Here is a 27,412-nt window from a genome sequence, read left to right as displayed (position 1 = left end):
TGCTTTTGATTGATAATTTTTCCACTTAATTTTGCCGAATGATGATAATTTTGTGGAATCGTCTGACAACATTTGCCGCATAAAGAAATTTTTGGGAAGTCACAGTGGTCATTATCATATGGGTCTTCACTTTCACAAATGTCTGCAGTGACCTGTACGCATATAAACAACCTTTACTCAGCTAGGGACATTGTAATAGTTTTGAGGCTTTTGAGTGGTCATTCGGTACGAATGTGTCAGCCATGTTTTTCCCCCATCCAACAGATTCAACTAATTTCATTCCTCGTAAGTTCTCAATTCGCGTTTGAATGTTTTTATTTCTCCCCATCCCTTCGAATAATGTCTAGAAGACATGTCTTCTTGTTTCAAAATGAAACAATAATTAGAACTTGCAAAACAAGCTTTTCAGAATATTAATGACGCATTCACGAGGTAACCAATCAGCAGTCTCCACATTTTACATGATCTCTAGTAAGTAAGGGTTGTTTATATGCGACCTGTACATATGTTTCTTCTTAAAATGACAGTATTTTAGCCGAAATACAATAAACTCTTATATTTTTTCACTTCTTTCTGTGTGTTTAGGTCTGGATCCTGCGTCACCGTTGTTCGAAGGTTACGATTCTAAAATCAGACTGGACCCCAGTGATGCCACATTCGTTGATGTTATCCATTCTAATGGCAATAGTTTCCTGAAGGGAGGATTGGGGATGTTCGAAGCTTCCGGGCACGTTGATTTCTACCCGAACGGGGGTCGTGTTCAAATTGGCTGCAACAATGTTTTCATTGGGGCTGTCACAGACATTATTTGTAAGTAACATGTATAAGATAATTCTTTTATTATTGCTAAAATTCTTTTTTTGTATCTGAGATATTTCAATGGAAAAGCAACGAGGAATGAAAAGGGAAAAATTTCTTTATTAAAATATCTAAAGGGTGTTTCAATAAGAAATGACATCTGAAATGTATTTCCATTTATTCCTCATAGAACCACAAGAGAGAGTGTTATTAAATATGTCATTATTAAACATTTTGAATAAATTATGCAAAACTTCAAAATCGAACAAAAAGTACGAATTATAACACCTCATTTTGAAAATGGTGAAATCATCAACTCGTTTCAATAAAATTTCGTATTCTTGTACTAGAATAATTGCAAGTCATACACTGTAAAAACGATTCAGAAACGTTCCTGGAAAATAAAAGGCAGCTGATGTGCCCAATTTCAGCCAGAAACATATCTCGCAAAAACTAGGAATGTTTTCCGCTAAAATTCAGTAACCTTCTTGAAATTATCCTCAAAAATCCAGAAATCTTCCCGTTTAGAGCCAGTCGTGTCTCTACAACTTCAGAGGAATCTAAGGTAATGATAACATAACTCCATAGACTGTATTACAATCACGGCCGAAGCTAAGCCAGAATTGCATGTAAGTATCGAGCATCTTACTTCATTGCAAAGCTACGTTGTCCAAAGACTTATTGGCTCCCTTTGGGAGCTTAATCAGTCAGGACGCGCAGTAGTTGATTTAAAGTCGATACAATTTATAAATACTCTCAGTTAATCTTTAAACTGGGAGCTATAAATGTTTTTTGCAACGGAGATAAGTCTGCATTCCTGCAACTTGTAGCAACTCGGGAAACTTTTTGACAATGATACTTGCAGGCCGAGGAGTCAGTCACCTTTCTCACCTTTTAAAAATTTGGTTACTTTTAGTCACCTTTTGCAACTTTTGTCACCTTTCTCACCTTTCTTGAAATGTCTTAGGATTTTTTTTTTAAATAATTAAATCCTTGAAAAGTATCTGAATGATAGCTTTAACAGTGAAATTAATTAAAAAAGTAGAATTAAATATGCCCCTCCCCCTCCACTTTGTTGTTGTTTAAGAAAAATAGCTTTGCTACCGGAAAATCCAGGATTTTTTTTAATTATTATTGCTTGCAATTGCACCCTATGAGCAGAACCAGTCTATCTATCCCCCTTCGACCGTCAGACGCATTTTCCGCAAGTCTCGTCTAAACGCCATTTTGTTTCCTATCGTGTTTCTGGCCACAGAGTGTTGTTCGACTAAAGTTCAGCTGTGCAATTTGTTTCTACACACTTTGTTGAGCAAGCGGTCATCGAATGCAAGTTGTCTTCCGTAAGGCCCCTATATATACGAGCCGACGCATCAGCTTAAGATCAGCCTTTTTGGATCGGAGCGCGTATTTGAGTGGTTGTCTTTTGTGGCGAGTTATCGCGTTGGTGATTGTTCTCTGTAAGCAATTATTAGCGGCACGTGAATTGTTTATAAAATAAAATATTATTTTCTGCAAATTTGGTGAAATCCGAAACTTTGCTGTGGTAACCCAAGCAGTGCAACAATGAAAAATCCGATCCAAAATGGCTAAACTTAAGCTGATGCGTTGGCCTATCTATATAGTGGCTCTAGTCTTCCGTGTTTATCAAATGACGTCATCTGAAGTCTCTGAATCTCACGCTCATCTCTAGCTAGGTGTGTTACTTGCTTGTTTTACTTTTACTGACTTCGAAAGTCGCGACTAAGCAGCCACAAGCGGTTCGATTTGGAAAAGGGGTGATGGGTTAAGGAGGCGTGCCTCGATGTCTTCTTTGAGCGCGGAATAGTGAAAAGTTTTGATTTGTATTTATAGTTTCACTTTGTGTTTGCACAGAAATGGTTAGTTTGGGTTTTATTTTTGCTGCGCAAGTGCGAAGTGAACTTGGTTTGTGTAAACATTTCTTAACATTTCCTTTTTTGGTGTGTCTCAGAGAATCTCCGAAATTTTTTTTATTAGGTTTCAATGCTTTATATAGCTAGTTCCAGTAAAAATAAAGCTTTTAGAAGCAGATGCTAGCTAAAAGCTTTATTTTATGTAACGGCGAGATTGATTTTTTTTAAGTACGGTTTTAACATGGTTTGGTAATGTAATGATTTGGTTCTTCCACATTCATTTTAAAAAGCTGCTGATTTTGTAATCCAGAGATTTTATAAGTGGCGGTTAGTGTTTATTTATTGAATTGGAACAAAAAAACTGCTGTAGACCTATTTGAAACAAAATGCACTACGACAGTATTTTTGATAAATGTGATATTATTTTCCTAGATTCAATAAGGAATAAATTTATGTTTAAAAAAAAAGAAAAGAAATAAAAAAAACAGTCAACCAACGCATCTAACAAATGAGTCCCGATTGAAAAAAAACAAAAGTACCCTCACATCGCTATCATTATGAGCCCTATTTTTATCAAATCAGAAGAGACCATGATAGTATTCCTGCTTATTCAGCATTATTTTTTATTCCTAAGCCTGATAAGTTGGGGATTGTAAATTGACTAGGACCAGTCTAGCTGGGCCCAGAGCCTGTTGCTGGTCGTCACTTTTGTATTTGTATTTGTAATTATTAATAGCTTGATTTAACACTACATTTTTTACCTCCCATGGACATGTCATGGAATATTTTCAGAGCTTGCTAAAAAAATAATAAATAAATAAAACAAGAAAGAAAAAATCATGAACATTTTCAGGCATATGAAATGATATTTTCAGTTTCATACTTCAACATCATTTTATTTTTGCATTGTAAGTACAATTATCATTTTGTTAAAGTCTGATTTTTCAAATTGGTTTTCTCAGTTATTCTCTACTGTCAAGACTTTTTCGATTTAATATTTATGCTTTGTATTTACTAAGAAAAAAGAAAGAATGCTGATAATTTTTCAACAAGCTAAAAAAAGAGAAAAAAACAATACTAAAAATGTGATTGAATAACATAAATTATATGTTCAAGAAATGCATCATCTTGCTCTTAACTTCACAATTTCAAGCTTTATTATGTTGATTAAATATATATATATATATATATATATATATATATATATATATATATATATATATATATATATATATATATATATATATATATATATATATATATATATATATATATAATAAGGTTACATAGAGTTTACACTGAAAGTTTTTTGAAAATGTCTTAAAATTTTTATTTTACTACTTCTAGCTCTATAATATTTATTTCCAAAATTGTAAAGAAATTTTTACAAGAAATATATAGGCTATTTTGGTAAAAGTCAGTAAAAAGGGATAATCCTTTTCTGTTTTTTGAGTTCTTAACAAATTGCTTTTGGTCACCTTTTAGTTACTTTTTTGTCACCTTTTAGTCATCTTTGTTTTCAAAGTTGTCACCTTTCTCACTTTTTTTAAAGGCCATCAGCAGTCCTCGGCCTGTACTTGATATTTCCAGGAAGTGAATAAAAACCATTGAAATCCCAAAACGTTACACGGAAATACTTAGTAACGTCTCGGATTTTTTTTACAGTGTACATTAACAAGAAATGGATTTTTAATCCGTAATTAATTATAATGTTTTCTGTGCTATTGATTCAGAAATGCTGATTCACACAGCTTCACTCAAACCCTATATTTTAATCATTTTTTTAATTGACTAATTTCTATTGAAAGAAAGATCGCAAGTTTCGTGGAACCCTTGAATGATCTCCGTGGAACAACGAGTTTCTCGGAACACTATGTAAGAAACGCTAATATTTATCTCAACATTTATAGAAAAGTTTGTCATGAGAGGGCATATGTTCAGAAAATGCTGAGCGCTTATCTGACAAAGTTTTTTTTTTCTCATACCATCTTTATATCACTACTTTGCAATGACGTAGCTAGAAATTTTTCGTCAGGGGTTCATATGAAATTTTTCGAAATTGAAGGTCGAAATGGACAATTTTAGGCGTTGCATGTGTGTTCTTAAGTATAGTTTTGTTGCTTCATTTTGGGAGCGGTGTGACCTCCCCCTCCCCTTAACTATGCCACTGCAACTTTGTCCCATGCTCAATCCATTTGCTCGCATACATTTGCGCTTTTTTTTTTTTTTTTTTTTTTGTAATTTTAAACTTTGGTTTTTAGTTTTTTTTTTTTTTGTGTAAATGTAAGATACCATTATGTATCAGAATCTAAAGTAGCAACTTTCAAAAAAAAATTTTTTTTTTTTTTTTGGTTCTTAAAAATGTTTGACTGTACTGCCACGTCCACTATATACACAAAAGTTACTATTTTTTTTATACGAAAACATTTTTTAGAGTGTTCATACTTCAAAAATCATACATAATGGTTCTTCATATTCAAAATGGTGAAAATTAAAAACCATCAAAGTTCAAAATTCCCGAAAAAGGATTAAGTATGTATCCGACCGGATGGATTGAACAAAACTTTTATTTAAAAATTAAAATCCACTATAATATTAAAATCTGTTCGCATCCGTCTGTCTGTCTGTCTGAAGACCGATCTTCTCGAGAACCACTGTGAATCGAGAGTCAAACGAGATACCGATCAATTCGAAACTTTCCAAAGAAAACAATAGGACCAATCTCGCAATTGTGCAACTTTAACTAGCGGAGATATTAATTAAAACGTTAATTAACATAACGTTATTCAGTAATTTTTATTTCTTTCTTGTTGCCATTTTGCATATGGGTGAGCAAGTAAAATTCCAATAATTATTTTAAAAGAGATTTTTTTGGCTGCTGTCCAAATCTTAAAACAACGTTTCCATCTAGAATTTCATTCTATCTTCTACTATATATTAAAATCTGTTCGCGTCCGTCTGTCTGTCTGTCTGTCTGAAGATCGATCTTTTTGAGAACCGCTGCGAATCGAGAGTCAAACGAGATACCGATCAATTCGAAATTTTCCAAAGAAAACAATAGGACCAATCTCGTAATTGTGCGACTTTAATTAGCGGAGATATTAATTAAAACGTTAATTAGCATAACGTTATTCAGGAATTTTTATTTCTTTCCTGTTGCCATTTTGCATATGCGTGAGCAAGTAAAATTCTAATAATTGTTTTAAAAGAGATTTTTTTGACTGCTGTCCAAATCTTAAAACAACGTTTCCATCTAGAATTTCATTTTAAATTAGTTTAAAATTTGTTGCTCTATTCGGACATAGCCTTTATTTTATCGTCTGTCCTTTTTTTATTTTTTACATTCAACGTTCTTAACTCTTTTCAGCATATGAAAGTTGTTTCTTTAGCTATGTTTATTGATAGTAGTGTAAGTTTATCATTCACCGGCCTCATATTTTGGTACACTTAGGATGTGCGACTAATTATGTTTATTTTGTTGGACTTTTTCCCGTCACATGGATGAGTTTTCGAATTGTAACAAGTCTCTTTTTCTTTCCTGTTTCTATTTTTAAAATACAGTTTATATCGTTAAAAGAACATATTAAATTAAGATTGTTTGGATTTCTATGTGAAACAGAGCTGAACAAAAAAGATTGTTTTTAAGGATTTTAACTAAAGCTAAATTGGAATCTGATGACTTGGTATTAAATTAATGCTTATTAGTAGTTATTTAGTCTTGGTGCTTTAGTTTCACGTAATCAACCAAAAAGTATGTGTCATTCTATGTAAAAAACTGATTGTAATTGTACATAAATAGTTTCAGATATAGTCTATCAGATGTAATTCATTTTAACGTGAGCACAGATTATAGTTGATAATGCATATATTTTCATCTTTTGTGCTAATTGAAAATACTCATAACTTGTATCATTGATAACTATGATTAACGTTAAAGAGATTTTTGCCAAAAATATGCTCTACTGGTGTTTTGAAAACCTTGCATTACGCGTATTTATTTACTCCTTAGTGCTTTAGAAACTGATGTCAGAGTAATACAAAAACATCAATTGGACATCTCTTTCATTTTTTAAGTAGCCCGTGCAAGGCCGGGCACGCAGCTAGTATCAGCATATTTAGTGACATCCTTTTGTTTAACATCTTAAACTGTCTTTAATAAGTCTCCACCTGTGCGATTTATTCATCTCAATGCACTTTGAATTGATACAGTGAAACTTCTTCAAAGTCGAACGCTACCTGTGACCTCCTGGGCAATGAACTATGATTTAATCAATGCCCTGTCAAGAAAATGTATTCTCATCTTAAAGCCAAATCAATCTGCTGACATTCAATCGCGATCATTAATATTGAACTCAAGAGATTGATAAAACTCCTGAAAGGTTACAAGTTCAAGTGCATGTGATGCATAATCATTAGCATCAGGCATCTGGCGGCAATTCAAACACTGTTTAATTGATGGGGAGGCGACAAAATAATGCTATTTTGTGGATGAAGAGGAACACGAATGAGGCAATTTTTATTCAAATCTGTTGCCAAAGGCTATAACTAGGGTCATGCCTTAGAACAGCGTTTTTGAAATTGTGTTGCTTGGGGTTCTTTGGAGGTCCTTCAGGAGTTCTACGAAACTTGCAGTCTTTGGTAAAATTCAATTTACCCACTTAAAAAATTCATAAAACTGAGATTCATTTCAAAAAAAAAACGAAATGTCACTGTTATTTCCGTGGAACGCTGCGGAAATAACAGTGACATTTCGTTTTTTTTTTTTTTTGAAATGAATCTCAGTTTTATGAATTTTTTAAGTGGGTAAATTGAATTTTACCAAAGACTGCAAGTTTCGTAGAACTCCTGAAGGACCTCCAAAGAACCCCAAGCAACACAATTTCAAAAACGCTGTTCTAAGGCATGACCCTAGTTATAGCCTTTGGCAACAGATTTGAATAAAAATTCGCGCGTGGAACGCTGCGGGATTTCGCGGACTTTCACCTATTTCCCTGTAAAATCAAGTATATTTGCAAAAAAGGTTTTCTGAATTGCTTCAAGTTGCACACTCCTCACTGGTCAAAAAGTTATTTTTAGCTACCAGTTTAAAGATTGACTGAGTGTGTTTATTAAGTGTATCGTCTTTACTTTGTCAACTTCCCGTCCAGGTTGACAAAGCTGCCAATGAGAGCGAATAAATCTCGGGATAGCTGCAGCTTTGCAGGCAAAGAAGATGCCTGGTTCTTACTTGCATTTCTGCCTTAGATTTGGTCGTGTTGTATTAATGCGTCTGGAGAAACTCCGGAAGGTTCTTATCAATTGTATTAATCTCATCGAATTTCCCTTGACTGGTGACCATACTGATCTCCATATTCTTCAGAAAAATTTATGCTAATTTCAGAAAAGTTACTGATTTTTTCTGGAGGACGTTCCTGTTTTTTTCCAGATATGTTTCTGGCAGAAATTGGGCACATCAGCTGCCCATTAATTGCCAGGAATGTTTCTGAATCGTTTTTACTGTGTTTAAGTAAAGCTTTAAGTCAGTACTTTTGCAATGAACTGCGGGGAAATTTTTAAAAGGAATTGTGGATCAAATACCCATTTATTATCAATATACGACATTCCGATTGTGTTAGTACATAAATGAAACTTTTACTGAAACGATATTTAATGGCATTTTCACCATTTGTATGTATTGTTGAAACTTGGTTCTCAACTTTGTCTCGACTAAAATAAATATCACAACAGATTTAACTCTAAACTTGACATGAGAAAAACTTTCATACATAAAGCCTAATGCAGGGGCGGCATTTCAGCATTTCGTTTGGGTGGTCGAGTTTCTTAAATATGAATTATCTCAGTATGGAACAAAACACATATTGGCTAACAGCAAGTAATCATTATATGGGTTTAGAATTAATATAAAAAAAATTGTGACAAAATTTTTAATTTATTTTATAATATGTTATCATACAAAGTATCTTGATACTACAGTTTTCATCTTTTAATAAAGTTTTGATGTTTGATCTTTAAAATACGGAAGAACAGGAAATCAGGTTACTAATCCATCAATGCCCAATGTCATACTCTTTTTCAGTAATTTTTTTTCTTTTTTCTGTCCCTATTGTACCTCGAAAATAATTCTATTTTCCTCAGACACGAAAATGATTTTTTTCTACTAGCTGAACTGATACGAATAGTTGAAAAATAATTGAAGTAACAAAGTTACGTATGAAAACACACGTTTCACATCTTGCTCGTAAAAATCACCCTGGTAACTTTAAAAATTGTTATGGTCTTCATTTTTCATCATTGAACAGTCTAGTCTAGTTTAGTCTCTAAACAATTCTTCTTGCCTCATGCTATAAATTCTACTCATAATTGAAACATTTTATTTTTTGTTTTCAATATCCAGTCCAGATAATAGAGAGCTAACAATACGAGAAAATATTTATCATCAAATCTTGTGCTAGTTTTATTAGAAACTGATTCTATTATTTTATACAATATGTTAAATCAATATGCATTTTGGTCACCTCTTCTAAAGTCATTTGAATATTCTTTGCGCTTTTTAAAAATTATCTTGGAGTAAGAATTTTTTTGAAATGATCCACGCTTGGTTGAAATATACATCTGCGTGAAATTTATTAATAGTTTCAATTGTAGTTTGGACTGAAGCTTGAACATTCCAAAAATTACGTTTAGCTGATTGAAGATGTTTTGATAGAGTAAAGCATTGTTCAAAAACTCTCCCCAATACAAACAAAGCGAATAAGCATTCAAACGAAGATGTGTTAAAGGACAGCAGCTTTTTCATTATTGAAAGGGTCGTTTTCTAAAATCACTGCTTTGAAATTATCGAGGAGGATTTTTATGGTATAAAAACCATCTTGTGTTGTCTCTTGAAGACCCTCTTGTGTCACTTCGAGATTGCATAGTTAAAGAGGCCCCAGGAAAGATATTTGTTGATGTGAGATATTTTTTTCAACAATAGTATGTATTTTTAAGAAGCATAATATAAAATGATATTATGCATTGAGTAGCTGAAATGTGTTTCTGGAAAAAGAAAATGGTGGTGAACACTCATTAAATAGACACACTTAAAATTTGAGCGTAACAATGAATGTAAAATTCCAAGGCATTTTGTTGTGAAAATCATGCAGCCACACCACTGCACGGGCCTCATAATCACAATTGCAGAGAGCACACAAGAATGAAATATTTAGCCTATATGAGGAAATTACGTCTTTAGTTAAAACTAACCACGATTCTTCATCAGTTTTTTTGTTCTGAAAAGTCCGATAAAGGATTGATGAATTTCTAATAAATCATTCAAAAAACAGAAAACACTTGCTCATATTTGGAAACGGGTCAAGTTTCATCAATAATTACGGAGAACCAGTAAGATTCTATTTTCATGAACAGTTTTGTGATTTACGTAAATTGAAGTTGCTCATTTTTTATCATTCCTCTCAAAAAATTTGGGGGTGCGACCGCCCCCTCTTGACCCCCCTATTTGCCGCCCCTGGCCTAATGTTAACTTATAAAGATAACAAGCGTTATTTGACATAATTTTCATTTGCAAGTAAATCATTTTTAGAATGTTGCATTTAAGCTATACGATTGTAGAAAAACGTTCCACGAGAAAGTGGATACTAAAAGGATTCAACTTAAGTGCTGGAAGAAATTAAGATATGCTGCCCAAGATTTTTTTTTTTTTAAATCATTCTCATTGTAAACATAAAATGCGGTGACAAAATGAAACGATTCTGGTTTCGGAGGAGTAAATGTTAAAATTGAAAATTTGATTTTGAAAAAAAAAAAAAAAAAAATTCTCCACTCGCAGAATTTTGCATATGCAAACTGGTTCCATGTTTGGAGAGCTCAAACTTGATGAAATAGTCTGAACTTTTTATTCCCTGCACCATTCGTAAAATCAAATAAAATAAGAATCTATACATATAACAAGATAAGATGTTTGTTTTTGTGTATGTTTTGCTCGCATCCTGGGAAAACGGCAAGGCCTAACTTAGTGACATTTAGTACACAGGTGCAATTTTTACCGACGGTGTGCACCTCTGGCTCCGATTTTTGATATTTTAATTAGAAAAAAAGATTCTCAATGTTTTATGTGATTTTTAACACTTTTTACTTTACGGACCCCCAAGCACTTGCGCCAGACAAATATTTTTTGTACTATAGTGTAGGAAATTTAATTTGGAATATGAAGACCGAAAATATTTTGAAGATAGACCAATCTTTGCATTTTTTAATGAATTTTTGAAAAAGCTTTTATTTTGCATTTTTTCCTGGGTTTAATTTTTTTCTAAACTCATCCTGCGAAAAGTATAAAATATTCTTTTCTGAAAACTAAATACAGTGAAACCTGTGTAAGTTGACCACCTGCGGTGCACTACTTTAGTGGTCAACTTACAGAGGTTGATTTATATGATAAGGGCTAGTTCCATGCCTGAAAAAAGTGGTCAACTTAGACAGGTGATCAAATTACAAGAGTGGTCAACTTCACAAGTTTTACTGTATGTAATAGTGAAAACATTTCACCCTCTTCAGAGAAAAATAGTTTTCAAAAATACGCTATAGCTTTTTTTTAAACAATTTTTTAAATGCAGAACAACATCATCAAATCTTCATGCTGGATCGAAGAAAAAGTCTTCGCATATACTGCTGACGTCACAACCTGGATTTCGATTCGATATTGAAGATTCGAATCTTAGTCACTATAAGCTTATCTTCTCCTTTTTTTTACTATTGCTTACTTCTATATTTTACGACGTCATGACCAGGTGATCTAACGGAAGCGCTTGCTTTTTTCTTTGGCTTTTTTACATTGAGGGGTTTTATTTCTTTCTTTTTCCATCCCCCTCCTTTCTGGACGTTTTGCTGTTTCTATTTTACGTTACAACGTTTCATATTTGTGCGTGTTTTATTGAATTAAAATAAAGAGTTTTTATTTATTTATTTTTGCAAAGGCTACTTTTTACACACTACGGAAACATAAGAGAAGGAGCTTTTTTCTTTTTTGTGCTATTTAATTAAATAAATAAAGCTAACGGTTGTTTGAGCAATCTTTGTTTAGATAAGGGAATCTGTGGGGGAGTTAAAATAAGTAGAGACGGACAATTAACTTTAGAGGTAGCTCGCGTACGTAGATAACCACCGCAGGCGGCAATCTATTCGTAAAAAGTTGAATGGCACAAAACACACTGGAGATAGATATAGAAAATGTTTTATTCAAATTAATATAGGAAAAAGATAGATATATGTTAATTAACACTTCTGCCAAACTTATTTAAACAACCGCCGAAGGAGGCGAACTTGGCGTAAGAAGGTGAATGAAAAGTAAACCAAACAGAAAGGCGAATAGCGTAAAAAGGCGAACCAGCTGGTCACCGCAGTCGGCTAGTAACAAATAAAAAAAAAAAAAAAAAAAATTCAAACGACGGTACGCAAGAATGTATGTTTTGCCAGTTCTATTTTTCACATGTGCTATACTTCGGTTTTGCTATTAACAATCATTGATAATGCATATGTTTTAGATTTAAGTATATTTTCCATTTTTTCTTCTAACTGCTCTTATAAATCTGCTGTGCTTCTACAGATGGAAAATGGCAAAGTCTGTGCAACCATCGCCGAGCTTTTCGGTTTTTCATCGATTCCATTGTACCTACGTGCAAATTTCCAGCCTTTCCCTGCGACAGCTACGAGAACTTTCTGGCTGGCAAATGTTTCAAGTGCATGGGCCAAGGATGCGTCAACATGGGATACTACGCTGACCGCAGTCCGCATGCGCGTGGAAAGTTCTATCTCGTCACCAGGGAGACAGAACCTTTCTGCGGTAAGTGATTTTTTCACACCCCTTTTCTTTGCTGGTGAACGTTTTATGCCTTGTCCACAGACCAATAAATTTATACATTGAGCCTTCCTTGTAGACAAAACGAAATCCGGCAGATTTGATTTCATAACACAAATTGAGGTATTTTGCTATTCTCAGGGGAAGCTTACACCTCCAATAATCCACAACGTTATTCCAAATTTTATTCTTTGAACAATACACCGGAAACATTTACAGTGCATAAAAAGGAAGGTACACCCAAGACGAGGAGGGTATCGAATCCACAGCCTCTGGCTTATAAACTTCTACCACAAAGCTATGGAGACCTCAGCTTCCGACTGCCATGATGAAAGGTCAGCTTGTGTTCAAGAAATCAGACGGATTTAGGATTCTGAATTTGGCTCCTTTATCGCCATCACGGTTTAAAAAATTTGCATTTGCATTTGGAGCCCCTGCTTGGGTTCTGATGGAGTTTTGGGTCAATACGAACTATCCGTCTCAGCTCTCTAAGATATTGTAATACCAGTCTATTGATACAGCTTTAAAAAAATGAAAGAACTTAGAGCGTTGAGAAGGGTACGTGCGGCAGCGAGAGTGGAAGTCGAATCTACCACACTGGGGCGGGCGCAGAAATTTTTGGGGCCCATCTAGAGATGTAAAATTTCCGGAAATTTTGAAGTGGTGGAAAAAAACCGGTTTCTTACCGGTTTTTTTTCGGGAAAATTTCGAAAAAATAGAAATTTTGATTTCTTTATGAATAAAATTAGGGTTTCTTAATAGCTCTGTGTTTCTTGGAACATATAAAGGGTTAAGCATTGAAAAATATATGCTACCCACACATCTTCTTTTTCTGCTTGACAGAAATACACATAAAGGTATAAGATTAATTAGAAAAAAAAACCTTTTTGTTTTATAACTGAGAGCTTTCATGGTCAAACACCAGAAATAAGTCCAGACGTCATTCAACCATTAATATTGGGTAATGTGTGTCTAATCATAAATATTACATTTTATATTTTAGATTGCCTTTGAAACTTGAAATATTAATTGAAATTTTCGACTTTCAAACATGATTTTTTTTTTTTTTTTTTTGAAAGAAAAATAATACAATGTTACTGCCTGAAAATAAAAGCTATTGAGTTTTGATTTTTTCCAACCCAGTCTAAGTCCAAATCAAAACTAAATTGGTTTTTCTTTAGCTGAACCAAAACTTAAACTGGAGTTTCAGTTTATTCATATGGCCGTGCTAAGCACAGTAGTAAACGTAGTCATACCAGCACTTTTGAACAAAACTGAGTTATTAGAACCAAGTTGTTCTCTGTCTCGTATTTTACATAATAAAATGTTTTAGGGTCATTTGATCAAGGACTTAAAAAAAGAAAGAAAAAAGAAATAAGAATCAAATATACGGGAGAGCCAAATTTTAAAACACTTTCTCAGTTTCAGCCCAACTTCAAATTCCACTTTTTTACCTAGCACAGCAGTATAGAGGGTGCGGCAAAAAAAAAAAAAAAAAATATATCGGACGAAAATTGTATCATCAAATGGAAGAAAAGTAATTTCATTTTAATAAGCGCCTAATTTATTTTTGTTTCTCACTTTATTAGAAAATAGTTTACAATATATTTCCTAGTTTATGTACTGTTTTTCAGTTTTCTTACAATTTAAATAAAATACTTGCTATTTTAAGTTGTTTAAAAAAGTAGAACGATAGTTCGTTTGCTTGTTGTACCCCGACAAACAGTATTTGAAACAGTATTGTAACGGATCCGGTGCGGCTTCCAACCTTCTTGAAAGGACGACACAGTTCTTGATTAAAAGCACAGGAAATTTATTTACACTATGTACAGGAAAGATCGTCAACAACTGCTAAATTAATCATCACCAATTAAGCAAATATCACACAACACCGTAAACTCAACGGTTACACACGTATTTACTTCCAAATACGAAAAACAACACGGCGAAATGCCTCGCAATAAACAGAGCTAATACACTCTCAGTACAAATTCTCAATCGAAACTAACTTTTTATCCAGCGTAACGGCTTTTATAAACACCGAAAAGAGAGCTCTCATATTCCACAAGATTCCAAGTGCTTCTCGAAAATCGTAGACCGTTATTTTATTTCTCTTCCTTCGCAAATTGTATCAATGAAAAATAGGGGATCGTATACTTCAGCCGAATGTATAGGGGCTGTATATTCATTACGGGAAACTATTTACAGGTTACGTTGCTACAATAATTACTATTTACAGAATTTGTAACAGTATGTTGTTTCGAGTGGCTTGGAAATGATGGTCGATGTCCGGAAAGTTCACAAAATGAACAATGAACATTTGAGTTAATCGTCAGGTCATCCAAAAATGAGTTCAATGAAATCCTTAGGTTTACACGAGAGAAATCGTTCGTGAGATGGGGAATTTGTGACCGATAAGTGTGACTAAGGGCAAAAACAGCTCAAACAGAAGTTTTACGAATTCCAAAAAGTTCAGGCATTTGTATGACTCCAAAGATGCCAAAAACGTTTGAGACGGGCCGCAAGGCTACGCTGAAAGAGATAGTATTCAACCAGCTCTTATCCTCCAGAACAATAAGAATTGGTCTGTAGCCAAGCATCTTAAAAAATGTTAAATATCGCCAAAATCCGAAGTCAGGCTTGGTCTGTGATAGAATCAGCACAAGCGAAAAAAAATCTCTAGTTTTTTGTGAATGAGGGCCGTAAAATGAATCAAAAAGTGAACCAGAAGGACATTTTAGAAGTTATTGTACTTCTGTGGGCCTAAGAGCACTTCAGCAATGTAAACTTTACATTTTCCTAGAACTCCACACCGATTCATATGAGCAACAGGACAAGAGTGGTGCAAGGCGCTCTATTTTTGACATGATATTATCTTTTGAGTGGACGCTCTACTCGCTAGACCTCAATCCCATTTATTACACTGCATGGCCTATTTAGGTATCGAAGGTCTACCCTAAACTACACGTACTCTCTAAACCAGTTGCTTTATAGGGAATAGGATTGATTGAAGGACTTGTGGCCCTTGAATGAAAAATTCAATAAGGAGTTGCATCTCTGTATTACTGCAAAAGGCTGCTAGTTTGAAACCAGTTAAATTTATTGATTGCTAAAGGTCTACTCATATTATTATTTTTGGTTTTGTTGATTTATTCATTTTTAGTAAAGGTTCATGGAAAATTGCTTGCCCGAGTATTTTTGCCGCACCCTGTACATTTGATTCGCACAGTCACCAGAAACATAGTTTTGTGGTTGATGTTATGCTTGTTTGTTTCATGAAGAAGGAAAATAAATTCATCACTAAAGTTATTGTTTTAAGCTTTTTTGCAAAAAATATTATTAAACGTTTTTTTGATCTATATGCTAATTATATTATCATACAAAAACTTGCATTAAGGTTAGACAGTATTTTAACACAAAACGGGAGGGGGGGAGGAAATTGCATCAAAATTTAAGTGGGAAAAATTTCTAATCACTTTTTGTTGAAAATTTCAATTAAAACCCTGAAAAGTTGAAAACATTCATTTTTTTTTTCAATTTTTCCGAAGTGGAAATTTACTCCTTCGGAAAAACACGGTTTTTTTTCGGAAATTTTCCGGTTTTTTCCCGACTGTTTTCATCTCTAGGCACATCACAAATGACATTTACGGAACCATTCCATATTATTTACCCTTACGTCCATCCATATATTTCTACCCTCATTTAAAAAATCTCGGACCCCCTTCAGGCTCGGGTCCGGGCTAACGGTGTCCCTTCTCCCTCTCCCCCTGTGCACGCCTCTGATACCACCTCAATCCAACTTTCTGACCTTTTGGCCACTGAGGCACCTAAAAGGAATTTTTGTGTGTTAAAATTTTGTATGTTTTTCTGTGTTATCAAACGAGCGAGAAATGCCATCGTTGAAACATTACCTAGTTGGCTGATAGTTAGACCGTTCAGGTGGTCAAGTGGTTGTGGTCAGTAGCAACCTAAAAAGCTTGTTTAGTATAGTTTATCTTTGATCTTCCTGGATTTTTTCTCTTCTTTGAGCCCCAACTTATTCCTGGCTTACCTCGTGTGCTGCAATTGCAGCTTTCAGACTTTTAACCGGGCATGACTGTCTACTTTTCCATTTTTTTTTCGCTTTAAAATTGTAAATACCCCTACCTGTCCTCTTAGTGCTACTGGAGGATACGAGTGCCTCATACTTAGACGAATGCCCTGCACTGTCTGTTTTTTCCCGTCGTGTTTCTAAATACGGGAAAGCAGGGCCTGATTACTGCACAGGCCAACTAAGCCTGGGCCTGGAGCCCCGTCTTCCTCAGGGGGCCCAAATTATTTAAAGTTTGTTGCATAGCATTAAAAATACATGAATTTTTAAATAATAAAAAAAAATGATTTGTTAATTGGAAAAAAAACATCCTTAAAGGAGAACTTTCACTATTTCTTCCAGTAGCGAATTTACCATGTCACAATTATGAGGAGCCCCAAAGGGGCATCATATTTTTCATAAATGCATATAAGAATTCATTTATATAATTTTGTTATAGACAAAAAGTTCCCAAAAAGGCATTTAAATCAACCACTGCATTCCGTTATAAACTCTTCAGGGAGTCTCCAAATTATTGTGGGCCTAGGGCTTCCCTTTTAGTTAGTCGGGCTTTGCTGGAAAGTCCGCACTTTAATGGCCTAGCGATCAAACGACTGGCATTGTACACAGTCCAGTCACATTAATGTGACCACCACGTACTTTCCACGTCAGAGTTAAATAACCAATCACAGAAGGCAGGTGGCATCACAGTGCAGTTGAGCGTATATAAAGGGTGTGTGAGGGCTTCGGAAAACATTTCAATCGTTGGCGTAATGCAGAAACGAAGCGATTTATCCGACGTCCAAAAGGGCATGATCATTGACTTTCGGGCCAAGGGTGGAAGCATTTCCGAAATGGCTGAGTTTGTGAACTGTTCGCGTGCCGCCGTGGTAAAAGTGTACCATGCATGGCAAATGGGACTGTCCAAAATCAGCGACGTGACAAATGTGGTGCACCACGGGCCACAGATGACAGAGGCGAACGACGGTTGCGGAGATGCGTTCGGGCAGATAGACGGGCTACCGTTGAGCAACTGACCACCAAAATAAACCAAGGGGCTACCGAAAGTGTCTCCCAAACTACTATTCAGCGAACATTGTTGCGTCTGGGCCTCCGAAGCAGAAGCCTGGTTCGTGCACCTATGCTGAATGCTGTGCATCGACGACGAAGGCTAGAATTTGCACGCCAGTACAGCAGCTGGACGTCCACTGAGTGGCGACAGGTAGCGTTTTCAGATGAATCGCGTTTTATGCTCCATCGGACAGATGGACGTTGGCGTATAAGGCGTGAAACCTCTGAAAGAAACAACCCTGCAACCATTACCGGAACGGTCCAAGCTGGAGGCGGAAGAATTATGGTCTAGGGAATGTTTTTCTGGCATTCTCTGGGTTCACTGATCATTGTGGAAGGCACGATGGATCAATACAAGTACGCATCTGTCCTTGCGAACCATGTCCACCCCTACATGCGCATTGTTTTTCCTCAGGATGATGGCATCTTCCAGCAGGACTATGCGAGGTGCCATACAGCTGCCAGTGTACGTGCGTGGTTCGAAGAGCACCAGGATGAGTTTACCGTCCTCCCCTGGCCAGCAAACTCACCTGACTTAAACCCAATCGAGCAACTGTGGGACCATCTCGATCGAGTTGTTCGCGCCATGGATCCTCAACCGCGTAATCTAGCGCAGCTGGCCACGGCATTAGAGTCGGCATGGATCAACATCCCAGAGAACACCTTCAGGGACCTAAGTGACTCTCTTCCTGCACGTCTCGCAGCAATCCGCTCTGCGAAAGGTGGTTATTCTGGCTTTTGACAGATGGTCACATTAATGTGACTGGACTGTGTATAAATAACATAAATCTTTGATGTAAGATTAGATGTCAACAGAAACATAACATTTCAAACTTCTAAGTGCTGATGCCATATATTTGGCATACATTTTCAATGTTTAGGAAGGAGTAAAATTTTTCAATTTTAGAAGTATTTCTTGTAATGCGCTTGCATGAAAACGAGAGCCCATTCCCTTGAGTTGTTAAGAAAGATCGATTATTTAAAAGGTACTTGAATCAAATTTTCCTTTTTGTAGTCCTGCTTGGAAAGTTAATCCCAAACTTGGTGGGAACTGTAGACTTTAGGCATGTTTATTTTCTAGTCATCTTATAAGCTTGCAATTCTACATAATTGCAAGCCTCTTAGATATATATTATAGTTATTTTCTGTGCTACGATTAACCTTAAATGTATAGAAGATGGGTTAATCGCAGAGTTTTAACTTCATTGAGAAGAGTACTTTCAAAGTTCATGAATATTATAAATAAATGAGTACTTACTATTCCTATTGGGGATTTTTTTTAATTGAAGGATTATATATGAGGTTAATGGGACATTTATATGTCCATTTAGGAAGATTAACGTCAGTATTGGAGAAACAATAGTAGGATCGTGAGACCTTTTTTAAATCCTCTTACGAAGATTAGTGTCTAAAACGTTTAAGATTTCAAGTTGGCTTCTTTGACGCGGTTAATAAGCATGATTGTACTAATGTTTTCCTTTTATATATTTAGCTAATCAGTTCAGAATTTCTATTGCAAATACAAGAGGACAAGGCACAACTTGGGGAAAGCTAGAAATTTCATTCTTGGCAGACGATAACAGTAATGAAACTTTTGTTCTTACCAGGTAAGAAATACTGATTTGATTGATAATAAATATGTTTATGCCGCCATTTTGCGACCCGGGGTTGCACGAACCTAAATTTTTGGTAGGGGGAGCTCCGACTTGTGCGAAGTGATAAAATACGAGCATGGACCATAACAGGCATGTAGAGGGACAGATGGGGGTAATTGATCCCCCCTCCAGCCGGCCTTAAAAAATTAATGCATTTGAATGTATTTTCGGCACTATGCTACACTAACAAAAGTGTAAAATCGCGAATCGCGTTTTTCAAATTTGATGATTTGCCGCACACACATCATTCAAAAAGAACTACTTACTGATTATAACTACTTCAAACGATATTTTTACACTGTTATTTCAAGTTATCACAAGTTATCTGAAAATTAAAACATTGAAAATAACTGAACGCGTCAGGTGGGAAAAAGGTATTGTTTTGTCTCTCCTGAAAAGTGTCAATTTTCACATTAAGCATTGTGTCTAATGTGGGCGTTTTTGTTTTCTCTTTCTAGTATAATATGCATTGAGTTGATACCTTTTGACCCCCTTTTCGCTGGAAAAATTTGAAATGACGGGCCTGGCATGGACATTGGATACATATCTACATCCTAGAGACATTATGAATTCCCAATAGTCAGAAGAAATATGCCAAATAAGGAACTTTTTGGGGAGGAGACAGTGACCTCCCGTAACCTCCCATCGGGGTGACCCTGATAAGAACCGTCATACTTGTCAGCGTTTTACGAGAGTGAATGCATTTTTTAGTAAAATAATACTAGTCAAGCAAATGCTTTACTTAAGTTCTGTGGGCACTTGAACGTTTTTTCCAGTAATTAAATCAAATGGACACAGTAATATTAATCTTTCAAAAAGTATTTTCTCGTACTATTGCTTGTTTTTCTTCCAGTCCAGTTATTATTATTATTATTATTATTATTATTATTATTATTTTGTAGCAGAAGAATAAAATACCTTAAGAAAAGTTTCTCGTTTGACTTAAATCTTTTCCCCTCATTTGATTGTAAGCAGCAAATATTTAGTGTTTTCAACTAATTTATATTTAAACTGTCACGTGTTAAGTGTATTTTGTGCGAAACTAAACATTTTTAATAAAAATTTCAACTCACAACAGGTTTTGTATTTTTGAATTTGAATGCTCTTTTATTTATTTATTTTTTAAAAAGATGCTTAAAAAGTGCTTAGTTTTGACTTTAAAAAAAGAGAATGAACCCTGACGTAAGCAAACCTTTGAGACAAATCACATAAAATCAGCAGCAGATTTGGAGGGGGGGGGGGGGGGCAAGAGCGGTTTCTTTTTTTAAAATTAATCTTATTTTCTTAATAGCATAAAGGATTTTTTTTTTTACAATTTTAAAAAGAACAAAAACACACAAAGCATATTTGAATAAAAGCATTTTTTTTTTGCTAAATAAGTAATACTGGAGTCTGAGACCCAGAACAGCAGAATATAATTATTTCGCAGGTTTCGAATTCAAGGGAACGTAATATCACGATTCGTCCATTAATTCTTCTACGATGGAATCAGTAATTAGCATTAAAAAATAAATAAATGTGTAGACGTACCTAGAAGAGTCATTTTGATCCTGGAAGCTATTTTACGAAATACATATCTTTTTCTTCTTATAAAAGATGCAAAATGAAAGAAATCTCAAGTTAGTTTCTTGACAAAGCCGTAATATCAAATAATGCCGTAATGACAAAGCCAGGAAACGGCATGCAATATCAAAATGTTATTTGCACTGTATCATGGTTTCAATAAAAAATCAGCAACTGTTTTGAAATTCGAAAATAGACAGTAAATGAGTTAATTTAATAACTTTGCCCTCGTGTTATAATTATTATTACAATGTTCCTAATTTAAACCGCTCATTTTATAAAGCATCTAGGTGAACTTATACAAGGTTTAGTATTTAATTGGCGTTGAACATATTATGTTAAATCCACATTCAAAGTAATTGTGCATAATATTTAGTAGATTAATTGGCCTAAAGAGATCCAATGTTTTTGAAAAAAAAATAATTGAATAAATAAATAAAAATAAATAAAATAAAATAATAGAACCTTTGTTATGAAACATATGCAAGGGCTTTTCAACTTCCATGGTCCCCTCCAAAAACTATATCTGAATCCGCCTCTGCAAGAAATTATCAAAATTAATCAGAGAATAACGTGAAAAGCATCGAATAAAATAAAATATTTCTGTTATGATTATTATTAAGATTGTTATTTGTACGGAGTTTTTTTTTTTTTTTTTTGAGCAATCACGATTGCTTATTGCTTTAATTTGACTGTTTTTGGCGTTCCTTTGATTTTATTTTCGCACCAGCACCCTCTGCCAGCACCACGATGCTGCTCCTCTAGCAAAAGTCGTCTCGAGGTTGCGTCCATGTCCTACACACACACGCATACATACACACACGCGCATATATACATACACCTACACACACATATATACATACACCTACACACACATATATACATACACCTACACACAAACACATACACACACCACAGATCCCCCCACACGCACAAACACACACATCTACCCTGGACACAAACACACATGCCTACATACACACACACACAGACACACACACACTCGTGATTGCGAAAAACATAATTTGAATTCAAGATGTCAAAATTCAAGTTAATTTTTTTTCCCCCAATGCAAACAGTAAAATATCCCAAAAAAAAAGATCCGTCAAATTTTTCTGCGGACCAGCGGTTTAGAATCGTGGTTATAAACGTTTCATTTCGTTTTCTTTCAAGTAGTGCTGCTCTCTAGTGACAAAAAAAGTAAACATATAACGAGATAACATTAAACTTGGCAATAATTTTTAGCTTTGTAGGAACCAGCCTCCTCATCATTATTATTGTATGATTAAATTTTAATTTATTTCAGAATACACAAAAGATTTAAATACTTATTTAAATTTCTTTAATTGGATGTTTTTTAAGAATATTTTTCTTTAAAAAAATAATAATATGGTATTTTATCGCACCGGTAGAATGAATTACAGTTTATTTGTTATCATATGAATGTTAGTGATTATAAATCTGTATGTAGATGGTTTTAAGCTATCGTATCTTAAATACTTTTTCAAATTACTTGACAGTGAAATTTAAAGGTACCAGAGAAAAAACTAATTTTCATCTCCAATACCTAGTGAAATATGATTACAGTTGGGTACACTTTAATAAATATAATACAATTAAGGTACACATTCAATCAGTTTGTCTGGAAACTTCGTTCAATTTATTCAAGTGCACAATTGACAATCAGATAAATATTTGGGGAGGTTTTGGTAAGGATGCAAAATAAGCAGATTGACAAAATGATGTTCTGATAGTTAAAGATCATTCATAATTTAAAATCTCTATTAAGCTGTTTCGAAACTGCTTGACGCCTCTTTTAATAACCTCTAGTGCTTTGGTTTGCTATTCCCTGAAGAACTGTCGCTAAATTGTTTTTAAAACTGAAAGTCGCTTGGTGCCATATTGTGTTATCAAGCGTTTGTTTCGGGGAGGGTTTTACCCAACACATTTCTCGTGATATCTATATGATCAATAAAATGTGATTTAATTCCTATATTCTATTGCTTTTTGTTTCTATAGTTTATTTAAAAAAGGAAATGCTGCTGTTTAAGAGCATTAGCATGAGCAAATGCAAAACAAAGTCAATCTATTAAATGAAGGGGAAAAAAATTCTAATGGGTATGTTAGATAATCCCTGTTAAATATTCAATGTCTCTGTAATAACTCGAAAGAATTGATGCGTGTGCTCATATATGTGCATTCAAATATACATACTTCTTAAATTAATATTTTTTGAAACCTTTAAAATGTATTAATTAAGAGCTGGAAACTTTAAAATTCAAAGATTTTGGATATTTTTGTTAGCGTAGGTTTTTAAAATTTGAAGGATAACGTTCTATTGTTTGGTAAGAAACGATGTTCGCAATAACTACAATAAAAATAAATACAGCAGATATAAGGCCCTCAGACTGTTCTTCAATAATAATAGTTTAATTTTTCAAATGAAATTAGGAAAAAAGTATAATATAAAGTAAAATAGTAATAATAAAATTTTCATCTAACAAAGTGTAATAAAAAAAAACATTTTTGGAATAATTTTGAAAAATATTTCGAGGGGGGGGGGGTAAAACCTGAAAACTCACTTTTTAAATAGGAATCATGGCGCAACATGCGTCATTGAAATTTTTTGGGGAGGAGGGTATTTTCCTCTTTTTTGGGGGATTCTTACTCTGAGGAGGGGGGAGGTCTTCATGGTATTTGGGGAGGGGTTGCCATTGCTCTCGGAAGTTGGGAGGATCGGCACTTCTGCGTAATTAGTATGTTCTTAAAGCTTGTAAAATACTAGAAAAATTCAAGATTAATTGACTGCACTGAAACGAATGGTTGCTGCTTTTTTTGTTAACAAAACATAATAATTTTCTTCATTCTAATATCTCGTCTTATTTGCACTTTATTGCTGTTACAACCATCTGCATGATAATTCAGCAGAAAGTTTTTTTTTCCCTGGACTTGATTTTAATTTGGTTATTAATAGCTGTGCGTACTTCTGCGCCTGATCACCACTATCTAATAATACTGAAGTGCAAATTGGGAGCTTTTTACTGTCTTTTAAATGAAACTTTAGTTAATTTTGTGTAAACAATACGCACTTGATTCATATATGAAAACAAAAATAGCCTAGCTCGTGCCTTTTTTGCCGGATATCCACTACTCATATGGGAACTGCATGCCAAATCTGGGGATCCAATGAAAATGGTCCAGCACGTACCGTTTTTGTAAGATACCCACTACTTGAGAACTGGATACCAAATCTAGGGGCCGAACGAAAATGGTCCGAATCGTACTGTTTTTGTAGGATACCCACTACTCATATGAGAACTACCGATGCCGAACAAATTCACCTTATTTCTGTGCTTCGATCTAAAAATTTGAAGAAAGAAATGTAAGGGTGGCTGTTTCAAGACCGGCTCGGAAAAATCGAAGCAATCTTAATTAAAATGGAAGATTTTTCCTAACCAGGAGTGTGCACTGTAAGGCCTGTGCACTCATTTGAATACCAGCCAGGCTTGCTTCTCTGTTTCAGAGAATTTATCTTCAAACTCTTCTTCAGAAAAAACTGAGCAAATTCTTTAATATAAAACGTAAAATGTGTATTTTTGGATAAAAGGTGCTTAGTAATTAAAAAGTAATTACTGAATCGTTCATTTTAATAAAAAAAATAACAATGGGAAACGAAAGGCACATTACGTTTTCAAGAATTTCCAATTTCGGCGATAACGATTCAAGTGATTTGTGTCACATGTGCCTAGAGTAAACTTTTTTTCTTGAAGACCACTATTAGGGTAGAGGCAGATACAAATTTATCAAAAATTACTCAAAATGTGGATTTTTGAAAAAATAGTACTGGGTAAGCAAAATGTAATTACCGACTCGTTATTTTCAGCCAAAAATTTACTGGAAACACATGGTTCCATCAGTAAGACATTTTTCATTTTGTGCAATATAACCATATAAGTTTTTGAATAAAGAAAGTAAAAAATGCGTTTTATTATCCTGATTTTTTTTCAGCGAAAGCCAAGAAATTCAAGACAAGCAGGACATCCAGGGTTTGATTGTCGCTGATCCCATCCTGCGGAACGTGAGCGCTATCGTCATCAAATATTCCAAGTATAGAGGATGGATTTACACAGGTCTCGACAAATGGGACATAGACAAGGTACTCATCCATGACAGTCAAGGACAAACGTAAGTCACGTCAGATCGTTAGCAATATTATTATTACAAGTAAGAGAATATGAACAGCGTAACTAGAGCAAGCTGTTTTCTCCACATTGACACTATTCTTGCAGAGAAGCAACTTTTACAGAGTTTATCTACGAGGCGTGTTCCAAAGCTGTGGTCCATTAAGTGGCTTTAAACTTTTTGAGACAGTCGCCATCTTCAGAGGTTGACTGAAATGTATCCCCCCCCCCCTCTTTCTTCCTTGAAAAAAAAAAAAAAACCATAAGTTGGAGCTAGTGAACATCGATGTTATTTAAAAAATAAATGCCTAATTTTAATTTAAAATAAAATGTATAATATATATAATGCAATTTTTATCCAATCACTCTTAAACTAGAAATAAATTTAAAAAATAACATTTATTAATTTAAAGTAAAAAATCAAATATTTTGCATTCGATTGTGAAAAACATTTTTGAACAAATTAAGAAGCAAATCAAAGAATAATTGAATAAATGAAAAGACAATGAAATAATAAACTAATAAATAAATAAAGTAATTAATTAATGGATGAGGGAAAATAAATGAGTAATTAGGATAGAGAGAGAGAGTGAATGAATGAGAAAATAAGTGAATGAATAAATTAATCAGAGAATTATTAAATGAAGGAATGTAAATAAATTAGTTAATAAGTGAATAAGTAAGTGAATTAGTAAATGATTGAATGAGTAAACAAAATAAACTAATTTTACTTTGCCCCATCCACTTTACCTCGCATGCACTTGACTAATTGTGAAAAATATAACAAATAAGCTAAATATTAACTAAATAAATACTGCACCGAATATTAGATGGTCCCAATTAAAATTTAGAATATTAAGAACAAGAACTTTATCATTTGATAATATCAAAATAGTTTTTGACTTACAAAAAATATTACAATTTAAATATCAGTTTTTGAAAATTGCTTGCATTATCATATGCTTTGATTTTAGAGATAATTTTTTTTGACTGAAATAAGCTACAGATGTTACTACATAAAAAAATATTACTAGGTAAGTGGCGCTAAATGCGAAGTAAATATTTCATCGTTTCACTTTGCTCCGCTATTTTACTTTGCCCCACGTTCCCCTACTTGAAAAAAAAAAGTAACTGAGTGACAGTCCAGAAAGTAATATATATAAGTGGTTTTCCTGAAAAAAGGAACAAGAATTTTTTTAAATTGACGTTTTGAGAAAATCGCGTTTGAAATTCTACGTGCATTTTAGTACATTCCTGCCTCATTAGTATTTTAATTGAGTAACTTTTAAACTGCTCAGAAACATGAATTTGGTTTTGCTTGAGAGTTCTTGATTCGAACATTTTGAATACATAAAAACTGAAAATTTGTTTTTGTTTTAAGCTTTTAGGGTACCAACTTCCCTTAAAAGCATTTCTAATTGCTATGTTGATTGCATTTTCAAGTAGCGGAATATAAAACTTGAATATAAATAGTGAATTAAGCTTAATATTATCACCTTTTATGCATTTGTGCTACATCATTAATTTTTAATTTTCTAAATTATCTTTTCCATATGTAACGTGTGTTTTTTTTTAATTATTTCTTACAGATTGAGTTTCTGTGGCCACGCCACATCAATCATCAGCAACGAGCCAAAGTTTATTCCACTTGCCAAAGGTGACTGCAAAGTTGAGCCCACTACACAGAGGCTTGCGAGATTAATTTGGCAGGTGGTTGGAGAACCTGTGATGGGCAGAGATCCACGACCCCCGAAACTGTTGTGGAAAATCATGGTTGATGATAATTCCAAATACCATTGGCATAATTTATGACGAAAGCTCATCTACTAAGGAAGTATACATTGACCAAAACGTTATTATGACAATGGCGCAATGACCTTAGTGGTGGAATTCTGAAGAAATTCCAAAAAGTCTTTTTTAAAACTTAAAGGTGTTAGAAGCATGGTTTGTCTGAGACAGAAGACAATGTCTGTTGTTCTCGTTTAATGTTTGAACTAACTTATTGATGTCCTGGATAGCATTTTCATCGTGTTTCTGGGGCGAAAATGCAAGGATTTTTGAGTGAAATCATTGGGTAAAAGTGTACCTAAATGAATAAGAACTGTACTTTGCATAGAACAGATAATGTTTCACGTTAGACAAAGATTAAGTTGGATAAGGTTTAAGTTTCTGAAGCAATTTTGAAAGTAAGTGATGAAATATTTCTGACATAATCTGACGAAATGAAATCACACCGAAATTCCACGAGCACGCTATTGGTGAACTATTAATATTTTTTCTAATGCAGGTTAATTTAATATTTGCCACACTAACTTCTGACTATTCATGAAATCAGTGGAATGACTACAGAAAAC

The 27,412-nt window shown here is 34.2% G+C and overlaps 1 protein-coding gene across 1 annotated transcript in view; it reads left to right on the top strand.

Moving 5' to 3' along the window:
* Positions 1–26,964, top strand: part of LOC129227424 (pancreatic triacylglycerol lipase-like) — a 105,073-nt gene extending 78,109 nt beyond the window's left edge. The window contains exons 5-9 of the mRNA XM_054861978.1: positions 586–810; positions 12,268–12,504; positions 19,152–19,266; positions 24,886–25,062; positions 26,648–26,964. Of these exons, the coding sequence (XP_054717953.1) occupies positions 586–810; positions 12,268–12,504; positions 19,152–19,266; positions 24,886–25,062; positions 26,648–26,870 (977 nt within the window). The 3' untranslated portion in view covers positions 26,871–26,964. The remainder of the gene's footprint in view (positions 1–585; positions 811–12,267; positions 12,505–19,151; positions 19,267–24,885; positions 25,063–26,647) is intronic.
* The last annotated feature ends 448 nt before the right edge of the window (positions 26,965–27,412 follow it).

Source organism: Uloborus diversus, chromosome 8 (assembly GCF_026930045.1).
Source record: "Uloborus diversus isolate 005 chromosome 8, Udiv.v.3.1, whole genome shotgun sequence".
Lineage (NCBI taxonomy): Eukaryota > Metazoa > Arthropoda > Arachnida > Araneae > Uloboridae > Uloborus > Uloborus diversus.
The sequence above is the reverse complement of the archived record's forward strand: the minus strand, read 5'-3'. Positions and strand labels throughout refer to the sequence as shown.